Source organism: Rhincodon typus, chromosome 14 (assembly GCF_021869965.1).
Source record: "Rhincodon typus isolate 14 chromosome 14, sRhiTyp1.1, whole genome shotgun sequence".
NCBI lineage: Eukaryota > Metazoa > Chordata > Chondrichthyes > Orectolobiformes > Rhincodontidae > Rhincodon > Rhincodon typus.
In genome coordinates this window covers 16,842,713-16,857,208 of record NC_063345.1, presented here as the reverse complement: position 1 = coordinate 16,857,208, position 14,496 = coordinate 16,842,713, and the positions used below count along the sequence as shown (strand labels likewise).

At 39.4% G+C, this 14,496-nt stretch overlaps 1 protein-coding gene across 1 annotated transcript in view; it reads right to left on the bottom strand.

Annotated features, from left to right (window-relative positions):
* The window catches only part of nalf2 (NALCN channel auxiliary factor 2), a 385,965-nt gene extending 372,316 nt beyond the window's left edge, over positions 1-13,649 (bottom strand). Inside the window, exon 1 of the mRNA XM_048605397.1 lies at positions 13,011-13,649. Within this exon, the coding sequence (XP_048461354.1) occupies positions 13,011-13,649 (639 nt within the window). The remainder of the gene's footprint in view (positions 1-13,010) is intronic.
* Between the last annotated feature and the right edge of the window lie 847 nt (positions 13,650-14,496).

The following is a 14,496-nucleotide window of genomic DNA, read 5'->3' as shown; positions in this document are numbered from 1 at the left end:
CCAGCTAATATATATCCCTCGAACAATATCCCAGCTAATATATATCCTTTGAACAATATCACTGAAAATCAGGAGAGCTGCTAATTGTCACATTGATGTTTCTGAGGCCTTACAGTCTGCAGATTAGCTACTATGTTTCCTAAATGATGTCAGAAACTATGTTTTAAAAACTGGCTATTCAATGCCTTCTGAGGTCAAGAAAGATACCAGATAAATGAAAGATTTATTTCTTTCAATGACAGAAATCAGTTGGAAATACACATATGGCAGTATTTTTCCAAGTGCATACTGATAGCGAGAATTCTCACAAGATAGGAGCAAACAAAGGAAGAAAAGACCATTCAGTCCCTTGATTCTGCTCTGCCATTCAGTCATGTCATGGCTGATCTGGACCGCAAGACTTATTCACCTTAGTTTCATACACTTTGATATCTCAGTCTTGAAAGTCTAATTGACTCTGAATTAATAGATTTCTGGGAAAGTTGACTGCTGATTCCCACTTCCCTTTATGTAAAAAGTGCTTCCCTATTCTCCACCTGAACAGCCTAACTGTATTTTTTTACATTACATCCCCTGAACTTTGATTTTCACATCAGAAAATTTCCCCTCCATCTGCTATATTGAATCCTTTTAACATTTAAACAGCTTGATCAGATTGTCCCTCAGTGTACTATACTCAAAGGTATATATGAAAAGCTTGTGCATAATTTAACCCTGTAAGTCCTGGTGTCAGTCTGATGAATCAGTGCTGCAATTTCAAAGGCTGGTCATTCAGTTCTAAGTGCGGCTCCCCTGTTATTTTCCAATACGATTTGCTGGTGGATATAGCTGCTTGCTGCCTGTTGAGACTTGGAAAATTGGCCCCACACAATGAGAGAGTTGTGAGGAGAAAGGCCTCCACAGAATGATGGCATCAACAAGGAGAGAAATTGCAAGTTTTAAACACAAGTGATATTGAGGGACTTGTGTTTGACCAGTGCTTTGCTACATGGTGAGAGGTAAGCACAGATGAAATGTCTACGGGAATTTTTAAAAATATTTATTTGATCCCTACAGTGTGGAAACAAGCCTTTCGGCTCAACAAGTCCACACTGATCCTTGGAGCATCCCACCCAGAACCATCCCCCTATAACCCCGCTAATCTACACATCCCTGAACACTGCAGGCAATTTAGCATGGCCAATCCATTTAGCCTGCGCATCTTTGGACTGTGGGAGCAAACCGGAGCACCCGGAAGAAACCCATGCAAACACGGGGAGAATGTGCAAACTGCACACAGACAGTCGCCTGAGGGTGAAATCGAACCTGGGTCCCTGGCCCTGTGAGGCAGCAGTGCTAACCACTGGGCCAATTGAGACTGGAAATGCAATATAGTCACCAATCTTATTTCTGACAATGATGAAAACTGCCATAGAAACATTGGTATTCATTCAGGTTTTTACATAAAGGATAGTTTTGGGGAAAAGGCCTCATTAGAACATCTGTCAGTCAAAGATACTCTAGTCAATATCTACTTGCACCACTGAGTGAAAATCAACATGCATCTCCCCCCAAGTAAATACATCAATAAATCAATTGAAAAATGCTGCATACTATATACAGAATACACCTGGGGAAATAGAGATCCTTTCTGCCCTATCATGGCAACAAGAGAAACTAGGGGCAGTCAATAAGTGTTAGCCAGCCAGTGATGCCCACATCCCACAATGAATTAAAGAAAAGTGTCATACTGAAAAATGCCCTATGTTAATGTCCAAAATCTAATTCGCTACAAGTTTACAAGTATGTGAACCTCTTGCCCAAACAGATTGTTCAAGGTAGAGCCTTGTGCAATACTTGACTCAACCAGAATTTCACGGTGCATCGTTGTCCCAGTTCAGTTGCTTTCTTCCCCTGAGGGAGTACAATCTAGCCTTGCTGTGATGTTGAAAGAAGTCCGTACAGCAGAACTACCAACTTCAGGAACATGAGGGAGTTCCAGTGGACAGGTTCAAGCAAGAATTTGTTCCAGCTCCGTGGAGACAAGTTCAGGGACGGTGTGAGCCCAGACTATTAAAAGCTGCAATTGGAATTTAGCAAGATATTCACATACATTTACAGTGCAGACGGTCACCAACTGAAGGATATTGCCTGTGCTGGAAGACACTTAGGGACACAATAAGATAAAGATAAATAAAACTAAAGATGAGCTGCATATTCTAGGGGAGACATGAAAATCTGTACTCCTCTTTCTCCTACCTCTAAAGAAGCACAATTCATGTTATTCATGTTAGGTTTTCTTTCCATAGTTTCCACAGGTCCTACTACTTTAGTACAGAGCTTTATTTGCTTCTATGAATATTGCAATGGCTTCGCATAAATTGTGAGCACTTTATTCCAAGAAAAACATGCAAAATCATAGCCAGCAGCGCAGGAGGAAAAATAAAAGGAATACAAAAACAAAGGAATGCAGATGAAGAGATGAGATAAGGAAGGAGAAAAGAAGAAAAAAAAGGGCATACAAGTTAGTTACCTCTTGTGGCCCACCTTTTTCTGGTTTATATTTATGTATTTGACACTTTAAATATATGACTTGTGACTGAAAATTTGACACCTAGGATTTGTCCAACATTGACAGTATTGCTAATGTGTCCATTTTAGAAGGTGTTTTCAGACTGTGAGCCTGAGATGTGTGCAAAAGCAGAATTAATACATTTTTAAAAGAGAGTAGAACTGCTTTTTTTTTGTGGAGCTATGGACTTATTATGGTACAGAAGGCGGCACTGTCATTCACATTGAATTTTGGTACAGCAATCCAATCAGTTCCATTCTCCTACTCCATGACTAAAGCCTTGTAAGCTTATTCCTATCACATGTCCATCCAATTTCCATTTGAATCATTCATCACCTTTGCTAACACTATCATTGTAGACAACAAGTTCCAGATCATTACTATTCACCATGTAAAAACATTATTCCTTACATTCACGCCACATTGCTCACCCCAAACTTTAAATCTGTGCATCCCCTAACATTGGTAACATCAACTAATGGAAACAGCTTTTCTTTGCCAATCTTATCTAAACTTGCCATAATATAGTTCACCTCAATCAAATTTCTCCTCAATTTCTTTTGCTCTACAGAGAACAACTCCAGCTTCTCCAACCTAACCTTCTGGCTAAAATCCCTTCATCTCTGATAAATCTCCTCTGTACCGTTTCAACGATCCTCAAATCCTCTCTAATGCTTGTTTAAAAGAGCTGGACGCAATACTCTATTTACGGTCTAACCAGAGCTTTATAAAAATTCTGAATGAATTCCTTGTTTTTGCAACCAATACCTCAATGTATGGACACAAGATCACAATTGCTTTGCTAATTATGCTCTTGATGTATCCTGCCATCTTCAATGTGCAGGAATCCTAGGTCCCTCTGTCTCTGCACATGCCTTAGAACTGTGGTTTTACATGTAACTTACCTCCTTGTTTTCCTTCTGCCACAATATATCCCCTCCATTTCCCTGTACTAAACTTCATCTGCCACTTGTCTGCCCATCTGCCAGCCTACCTATGTTTCAAAATGTTTCCTTAGTCCTTTGTTTTGTTTCTCAAACATCATCCTTCATTCCAGCTTCTTCTTGCCCCTTAAACTCCAACTGTCTTAAGTTTGCAAATAAACCAGTCTTTAGTAAGTGTCTTGGCACAGGCGCGAATGATATTGCAATTTTCCATTTAAGTCCATGACAATGTTTGAAACAGAGGAAGGCACACAATCTTTCACAGTAAGAGATGAAAAATTCACTCCCTAATGGACTCTGGTTCACTTCCTAGTGGCACAACAGAGAATTCTGCCAGAATCCATTACCAAGCCATCTCCCTACCCTACTGATGGACTGAGGAATAATGAGCAAAAGGATAAAGGATACTCCTTTCTAGCTTGCGCGTGTATTTGCCTCAATTAAAATTAGAGCCCTTAAGAGTTAGCACCATGCAGATATACCCCATGAAGAAATAGGGCAATTTTGGTTTACTTCCAGTGCCGAGTTCTAATGAGGGAAGGAATAAAATGATAGAGGAGATAAATCTGGTTGAAGAGGTGGTGCTATGTGCAGAGATTCAGTTTCTTGGATCATTGCGATCTCTTCTGGGACAGAAAAGACCTGTTCAAAGAGGGTGGGTTTCATCTGAACTGGAAAGGGACCAATATCCTGGTGGGGAGATTTGCTCATTCTATTTTGAGAACCTGTAAACATTGGGAGCTTCCTAAGTAACAGTAAAAGTATAAAGAAAGATGAGAATGGTTCTGAATCAGAAAAGAGCAAGTTAATTAGAGAAGACAGACAAGAGCAAATCAGAGAATGAAGTAACTCTGAAGAATTAAGTTGCATTATTTCAATGCAAGAAGTCTCATCAGGTAAAGCTGATGAAATTAGCACATGTATGGGAAGATGGAATTGGGATGTCATAGGTAAGGACAAGACTGGCAGCTCCATGTTCCAGGTTTTAGATGTTAAAGGAAGGATAGAAAGAGAGGCGAGAAAGGAGGGGGAGTGGCATTTTTGATTAAGGAAAACACTACTACTGTAATTAGACTAGATATTTCTGAGGGATCATTTGGTGAAAAACATAAATGTTGAATTAGAAATAAGAAAGGGATGATCATCTTGATCGGATTGTGCTATAGACCCCCCCTCAATAATCAGAAGGAAATTGTGAAACAACTATGGAGAGAGGTTTCAAATATGTGTAAGAATAATAAGGTTGTAATAGTAGGGGATTTTAATTTTCTAAACATTGACTGGGTCTGCCATGGTGTTAAATGTTTTGATGGTGAAGAATTTGTTAAATGAGTTCAAGAAAATTTTCTTGATTAATTTGTAAAAATTCCTACTAGAGAAGCAAAACCTGACCTTCTCTTGAGAAATTGGGCAGGGCAAGTGACAGAAGTGTTAGTAGGGGAACACTTTGGGGCTCATGATCATAATACAACCAGTTTTTAAATAAGTAATGGGAAAAACTAAGTTTTTAGTTGGAACCAGGCAAATTTTATGGGTATGAAACAAGAACTTTCCAAAGTTGATTGGAGTAAACTGTTTGCAGGTAAAAGGGGTGACTGACAAGTGGGAGGCTTTCACAAGTATGATAATGAGAGTTCAGAAGGATTATATTCCTGTTAGAGTGAAAGGCAAAGCTAGTAGGATTAGGGAACAATGGATGAATAAAGATATTGAAGATCTAGTCAAGAATAAGAAAGAATCATAAATTAGAAATATAAAACTGGGATGAACTGAATTTCTTGAAGAGTGTAAACAGTGTAGGGGCATTCTTAAAAAGACGTTCAGGAAGACAAAGAGGGGACTATGAGATAGCTTTGGCAGATAAGGTTGCAGACAATAAAAAAAATTCTACAAATACATTAAGAGCAAGGGAGCACCTGGGGAGAAAGTAATGTCCCTTAAAGATCAAAGGGGTTGACTTTGTGGTGAACCTCCGGAGATGGGAAAGATATTACATGAATACTTTGCATCAGTTTTTATTGTTGAGAAAGAAATTGAGGCTACAGAACTCAGGGAAATAAATATTGACATTTTGAAAACAGCTCACATTACAGATGAGGAAGTGGTGAAGGTCTTAGAAAACATAATGGGAGATAAATCTACAGGACCTGATCAAGTGTATCCCAGAATGTTGTGGGAAATTAAGGAGGAAATTGCGGGGCTCCTAGCAGAAATATTTGTATCATCTATAAACACGGGTAAAGTACCAGAGGACTGGAGGGTGGCTAATGTTGTGCCATTGTTTAGGAATGGTTGTAAGAAGCCTGGAAACTATAGATCCATGAGTCTGACATTGGTACTGGGAAAATTGTTGGAGTTGATCCTGAAAGATAGGATTTATATGCATTTGGAGAGACAAGGAATGATAGTCAGCATGGTTTTGTGCAAGGAAAATTATGTCTCACAAACTTGATTGAGTGTTTTTAATGAAGTAACCAAAAAGATTCATGAAGGCAGAGTGGTGGACATTATTTACTTGGACTTTCATAAAACCTCTGACAGGATTCCATATGGTAGACTAATTAGTAAAGTTAGATCATATGAGATTCAGGGTGAGCTTGCCAATTGGATACAAAATTGGCTTTACTGTAGGAGAGGATGGTGTTAGAGGAGGATTATTTTTTGGACTGGAAGCGTGTGACCAGTAGTGTTCCACGGGGATCAGTACTGGGTGCACTTTTGTTTGTCATTGATATAAATGATTTGAATAAGAATATAGGAGGCATGGTTAGTATGTTTGCGGATGACACTAAAATTGGTGGTATAGTGGACAATGAAGAAGGTTAATTAAGAGTACAAAGAAATCTTGATCAACTGGGTCAATGGGCTGAGGAGTGGCAGATGGAGTTTAATTTGGATAAATGTGAGGTATTGCAATACAACAAGGTCAGGACTTACACAATTAATGGTAGGGCCCTGGGTAGAGTTGCAGAACAGAGTGACCAAGTGATTAATGTACATAATTATTTGAAATTTGCGTCACAGATAGACAGGGTGGTTAAGAAGGCATTTAGCATGCATATCTTCATTGCTCAGACTTTTGAGTATAAGAATTGGGATGTCTTGTTGAGGTTGTACAGTATGTCAGTGAGGCCTATTCCAGAGTACTGTGTGCAGTTCTGGTTGCCCTGTTATAAGTAGCATATTATTAAATTGGAGAGGGTTTGTAAAAGATTTAGCAAGATGTTGCCAGGAATGGAGGGTTTGAGATATGAAAATAGACTGGAAAAACTGGGATTATTTTTTTCCCACTGGAGTTTAAGAGGTTGAGGGTCACCTTGTTGAGGTTTATAAAATCGTCAGGGGCATAAATAAGGTGAATGACAAGGGACCTTTCCCGAGGGTGGGGGTGTTCAAAACTAGAGGGCATATTTTTAAGGTGAGAGCAAAAAGATTTACGGAAGACATGAGGGGCAACTTTTTTACACAGAGAGTGGTTCATGTGCCAGAGAAAGTGGTGAATGCAGGTACAGTTACAAGGCTAAAAGATATTTTGATAAGTTAATGAATAGGAAAAGATTGGAGGCGTATGTGATAAGCACAGGCAGTTGGGGGGAGTTTTGTTTGGGAACATGGTCAGCGTGGGCTGTTTGGTCTGAACAGTTTGTTTCCGTACTGTATGATTCTATGACTCCAAGTCTCTATAACTACTACATAAGGAAATGCTGCTTCTCAATCAGACAAGAATCAATTTTGGGGTTAGATATGAGGACACTGATGCACGAACACAAGAATGTTTGAATAATGTTATTCCTTTTTAAATCGCAATAATGTTACACACCACCAATTCATTTGAATGTAATTGAATTTGAATTTTAATTAACAGGGCCTCAAATTACTACAATTTACCTTTTCATAATGCCATACACACAATGCAACATATAGTAACGTGCTGTATGTCGCCATTATTGGTTATAGTAGTCTTGCTCGCCACAACTATTAGGCATGGAATAGCATTACCTACAACTAGTTTTGGATGCACTGTATTGAATAATGCTGGATACAGTGTAAGAGTAGACATAGAAAAATGAACTAACTTGTAAATACATAACACCTTTCACACTCTCAGGACGATTTGAAGTACTGACTGGGGGTATAAATTTGGCCTGGGTATTTGGGCAATGCAAATGCAGAAGCTGTTAATCTCACAACTATTCAAATTATTCATATCTTATTCCATTATTAACTGCTTAGATTGTAACAATACAAAAGTAAAATCTTAATGCATTTATCAATAACTACAACAATTTTCATTTCAGTAGTACCTTTAACACAGTGAAAATGTTGGAAAGAAATGCACAGGAAAAAAGGCAGAGAGGTTTTGGTGGGAATATTCTAGAGTATTGCATGAGATATGAGGGTAAAAGAAGAGGTAAGTTCACAAAGGGATTTGAGAACAAGGGTGCAAATTATTAAATTGATGCGCTGCCCTCAGGGAATCAATGTGTTTCATGAACATAAAAGTTAGATTGAACAGCACTTGGATGACAGTTGAGAAACAAGCAGAAGAATTTTGGATAAAATTAAATGTGCTTGAAATCAAGGCATTGAAAAGATCCTGACATGTACATTGATTCAGGAAGTTGGGGAGGACCATATTTGCATGGCAGTGAAAGGTTAATATCCCTTTTTATTCTCAGTGGAATTTTATTACATGACTATTTCAAGGATAAACATAAACTTAATTATTTTTACCCCTGTTTCAAAGGTTCAGCTGAAGAAAAATCTGATATTATCCTTCTCTTGCTATTTAAGTAGGTCTTACTCCAGGGGGCCAGAAGTGTGCAAATGTGGCATTCAGCCAAATAAATGTTGCAATGTACAAAATATTATTCATCATTTCTAATAATCGATGCAGATCTGATTATAAATGTAATTTTCCAGCACAGCTCCAAAATAACAGCAGCCGGTGAAACCCAAGATGACCCTTAATTGGAATATATTTCAATAATGATGCAATAATTGACAATGTAATTTCCTGTCAATTTATGGAAAACTATTTCTCACTAAACTTTCAATAGCTGTTGTTGCTACCCAAATGTACTGATTGGTAATTCAACCTGACAGGGAAGTCTGGTTTGAAACTGAATAAAAACACTTAAGAAATTAACAGCAATTATTGCAAAAACACACAAAATTAAAACTTCAAGCCTATAGCATCAATCAGGCAATTATCAACCAATCAGACTAAGACATTGCCTGAACCTCTTAACTAAATTAGTGTTTCCAGTCATTCCCAAGCATCCATTTGCCTATTTATAAACTATCTAAATCCCATCATTATGCTCCAGACTGTAGCTGATTTCCGGGATCTATCCATTGACTCCTTATCTGTGGATTATAGGTTTGTGACTTTAATAATGTATAATTGCAGTATCCATTCAGTCAAACCCATTCCAGATTCCAAAGACCATTGCCCTTTCAATTATTTCTTCAGCCAATAATCTCCCATTGCCAGTCATCAATCTGATTCCAAAAGCACATATCTGGTGTAATTTCTCATTTCTGTGACCAAATCAGTAATAGTATATCAAAATAACATTTCATGTAATTTTAAAATTGTGCAGGTAATCACCACAATAGCTCCCCATTCCCACCTCTTCTGCAACTGAAGGCAAAATACTGCAAAGGCTGGAAATCTGAAATTAAAACAGAAAACGCTTGAGAAACTCAGCATCTGTGGAGAGAGAAACAATTAATATTTTGAGTGCAATATGACTCCTTTTCAGAACAGTTCAGAATGTTAATCCTGTTTCTCACTCCACAGCTGTTGCCAGACCTGCTGAGTTTCTCCAGCACATACTTTTCTTATACTCTTCAACTGACATGGTTCTGCTCAATGATTTCAGATCTTATCGCTACCGCCTTCAGTTCCAGACTTGCTTCCTGACATTCTCCATAGCTCCAAATCCTGCAATAGACCCCAGCTCCTATGGCTGCTTAACAGACCTTGATATCAATGCCTACTCAGACTTTCTACTTTCTAGCTCCAAATCTCATTCTGACCACTTCTGTGACCATTCTTTGAACTTAGAAGCAGTTGGAGTAGATTCTGTCAGGGAGTTGTAGCAAAGTCTGGGATATTGTGAGTTATGTGCAAATACATAGAACACAATACCTACCAAATGGTTCGCAATGATATGAAATACAACTTAAAGGTGAACTGAATGAAGCTTTCAAGGTGATGACGAGAATAGGGAACGATAATCCAGGAAAAAGGCACCTGTACTAGGGTCATAACTTAACAATGAATTATTGAGGAAGGATTTCTTTTACATCTAACAGTTGATCTAAAGATAAACTATCAAAAAAGATGGGTTCAACATTTTGTTATTTCACAGGGGTGCTGTCTGTTGAGAGGTGAAGAGGGTAATCTGACAGCTTCCTTAATGTCCAATATCTCCTTTCTCATCATATTCATCGATACTTTCAAACTAAAAGCCATCTCACTGACTCTTGAACCAATTCACCCTGCTCGCCTTGTCTCCTTTAGCCATCTGAATACCTACTTTTAACTTTAATTCCTGAAACATGTTCTCAGCCATGCTGAAAAATGTGCCAAGATCAATTTTATCAATCCCTTTCATAAAATTGAAAATTATCAAAACAAACCATAGTCTTTCTTTTCTAAAGAGAACAAGCCCAACATGTTTAAACTTTGCTTGATAACTTATGAATCCTAATACCTGGAATGTTCTTGATCACTCGAGACTGTACCCCTTGGGAGTTAGAGTAACCTTCTTGTTAGCTCATCTCCCCAGCCTACATACAGAAATGTTCTAAGTGACTGACATTGTGAATTCAGTATTGTGGAGGAAACCAAACCCAAGTTCAATTATACAGTGCATGCTGCCACATTTTGATGCTTCAAACAGTTTAAAATATTTGCCTCCTTTATTTTCTATTTCCACAGACCTTCTAATTCGAGGACCAATTGCTAGAATGTGACACCAATATGGTCTGTAGCTAATTACTTGGAAATGCAAAAGAACAAGTAGGGCTCACTGATTTTCCTTATTTTGTTGGTCTGCCTATGGTAAAGTCTCTGCTCAAAATCTACAGCAGGAGACATGATAACCATCAGCAACTCAGTGTGCACATCTGTAGAAATTATAATGTTTTTTCCTGTTTTTGAAAGTAATCTTTGGTACTTTTTTGCTACATTTGGATCTTATTGTGAGGCTGGCCTGCTTAAGGTTATACATTAATATCTCCTTTGAAATATAACATTCAGACAGTACATCGCAGTCCAATTTTCTTTTCTCATGGGAGAATTTGCATCTTACTTTTCCTGACTGCTAGTTGTGCTGCCCAGACATAAAAATGAGCAAAGCTGGAGAACTGAACCTCATGAGACTATGTGCTAGTATTCCAATACACTGCATTATAATGCCACCCATCCCCATCTCCCAGATTTATTGGCACAGTAACCTTATTTCAAGTTTTCCGTAGTTTACTCTTACTTTTTGGCCACCATTTTGTCACCAAATGAATTTTCAACAGGAGTTAGGAAAAGTGCCCATCAATAATCTAAATCTATCACCTAATCACACAGCATGGCTGAAACTCAATATGCGTAAAGTACCGATCCTCCTGATATTGGGCCATGATATCAAACAGTCCTATTGACAGCCAGGATATTTGCATGAGATTTCGCTCAGCAAGGTCAATTTCCAACTGTTCATCTACATAACATATTGCCATTTGGCCTACAAATCTGACTTCCTATTGTGTAATCCTGTACTTTACAGGATATAGAATCAACACCTGCTTACCCTGTAGGATGTCAAAACAAGTTCAGGATAATGTCTTTAATGCTATCTTATTTTCATAGTCAAGAAGTCCAAAATCACAACTTGCAGATTTGAGAAGGTAACAGAGATATATTAAACATGAGTGAGCCGAAAATCCTTCCAATGTAGGCTTAATTTTATAACCCACCTTAATGCACAATAATATGATAACAAAGCAATAAACAAACACATGGGAAGTGGTATGATATAAATTGAGTACTGTTTTGCACACTTCACCTTCAGAATAGCAGATGGCTGAGAGTGCATTGCGAGGCTGTTGCATAGAGGACTCAGTGATGTTTCTAGCATACAAGAGTGATACCCCAGCTGTTTGTCAACCTCATACAAACCCTAGAATTGTAACAGGCCTATCAACATATCTGTAGATTTTTTAAACCTTACTTTCTATGAGAAAGACAAGTTTCATGTTCACATTTTGGGGAAAGCTTCATATCTTGAGTTGCCAGGAGCATTACTACCCTTAACTTACGGGTGACATTATGCCACTTAGTCTTGCTCCATGTCGTATCTTATGACATAAGTCTCTTTTATCACATACCCTTTTATTGGAGCTTAATTAATACCAAAACCATTATCAAACAGAAAGATTTCTGGAAAGCATGTATTTCCAGTGTTCTTAGCATTGAATTAAAACATTCTTTGATCACAGATGGAAAAGGTATTCTACTGAAAACCAATGTATTCTTTTACTGAATTCTAGAGCCCATCTCTATTATCCATGCATGTTATATTTCTATTTCACACAGATAACATCACAAGTCAAAGTAGTTGGCACTGTGAAGAAAAAAAGTTTTATAGCAAAATGATCAGAACCAGCTCACAATCTGTGCATTTATTTAGATCAGAAATGTACACTTTTTGTTGTTCAATTACTGGCTTTAACTTGAACCTAACTCATGATGCTGACAGTTTTGTGGCTTGTGAATGATCAGGCGTGCACAGTGATGGCATTCAAACCATTTCCTCTCATCATGCATACTTTTTGGAACATATTACCTATAGCACTATGAGAAAACTTGCCAAAAATGCTAGTCTGACTGTTCAATACACTGTTATGGTAAGGGGATGAATATCATAAAACATATGCCAAGAATAACCTTCAATAAAGACCTTCCATGCAGCTTGCTTGTCATCTGATAAATGATCCTCTAATCAGTTCCAACTTTTCCTGTCTATCTCTTCATCTTCCCCTGCAGACCAAGACAATTGCTCTCTTGTATTTACCTCTCTTTTCCTCTCAGTCCTAAACATAGCATTCTGTAGCCTCAACCAACCCTACATCCTTCTGTTGAAATAACGACTGGACCCACAGTCTACCCCCTCCTATGGGCTGACTGTTGCTTCCAGGTACAGTCTTCAAACTCTCCCTGCCCCCCAGACTGCATCCTCCCCAAATCACACCTTTTTAAAAAATAAATTGCCACCCATCCATTGTCCCCTTGACTCTTTCCAACCATGGGGATATATGGCACTGGGTACTTCAACTGAAAGGGTTCCCACTTTGTTTTGTGTTGACGTACTGTGCACTGATCAACACAGCAAGATAGAAAAGCCCAGAAGACTTATCACCTTTAACTACATGGCGTTCAGCGTGTGCAATTCTAACCCGAAGCTTTGATCATGGATTTAGAATGGCCAAGTGGGAATTTAGATTAATCTTACCATACAGACGCTCGAGCAAGATTTGACTGAATACCCCGATTCCAAGTACTTGTGTAGCATTGCTTCGAACTCCTCGTATTTTTCCTGAGCATGTTGGTCTTCCATCTGATAAGCCTTGATGCATTCACTGCAGATAGACATAGCCCCTCCATCATCACTGATCCGCATATCCAAACTGCAGTTTAACCCATTCGGGTTAACATAATCCCGCAAAAGATCGGCAATGGTGTAAGAATGGCAGAAGGACAGCCTAAGATGACTGAAGTAAGACCACAGACAGGCGGAATCCAGACCTTTGGGAATTAATCGACAGGCTCTGTCCAACTCCTCACCGGGGTCAGTCAAATTGGTCAGAGACAGATCACATTGAGCCTGCCGTTGACTCTGATCGTTTGGTGTCGCCAAGTTCTGACTCGTAGCGGGGTCACTCCAGATCCTGCCCGCTGTTTCCCCGCTCCTCAATTTCGTTCCAGCGCAAGAGCAAAAATAATCAGACAAGAGGACAGCGAAAAGGAACAGAGACGCTAAAGACATTTGCCATTTCTCTGCCCTCTGTGAATCGACGCAGGGTTTCTCGTTTGCTGTGGGTGCAAAACAGATTTTCAGGACGGCATTACACATCCAAGCACCCCTGATCATATTTTGGAGGGGAGGGAAAGAGTGGGGGGAGAAAGGGCGGCTTTCCAATTTCCCCTAGTTCCCAATGTCACTTTAGCAGCCTGACTGTGTGCAGAGTTGCTAACGAGGGGTGTAAGTGCCCCCCCATCACCGGCTGGTCAAAATATAATCCATGGCATTTTGCAGGAGATTGCATCCTCCGTCTGAACAAAACAGAAAGGGGAGATTTGTTTTTATTTTGGTTGACTTTAAAATGAAATAAATAAACAAACAAGCCCAGACAGCATCCATCCCTCCCCCCTACATACCATCCGCCCCCCCTCCTCCTCCAACCTTTCCGATGTTGTAGGCTACCTGATTAAAATTAAAATAAAAACCAGCGCGCACCCACTATTGGTGACAGAAGGTGCACGGATCCTTTAGGAATAAATAGCCTTCATCGGTGGGTTTTTTTCCTGCTCTCCTCCGCCGGTGTCCTTGTCCGTTTCCTGGGTCTCATTTTCGTTCCTGGACCCCTGTTGCCTCTTCCCTTTTCCCCATCCCTCTCTCTCTTTCTCTCTCTCTCTCCCTCTCTCTTTTTCCCTCCCCACCACCACCACTCCCCCTCAACCTTCCAACCTCAAATTGTCGCCATCTTCAACGCGATGAGTACACCTTGAGATGTTTGGGGCAGGTCCAGGCGCCTGCGCTCTCCTCCGGCTTAGGGGGAAATTGACAGGGCCATTCAGAGAGACTGAAATTGACTGAGCCATTCACTCGTACTGATCACACACACACACACACACACACAGAGCAGGCAGACAGCGACTCAGCATCACAAACCGCATACCCACTTGTAATCTGCCATTCTCCTTACCCCCCCCCCCCC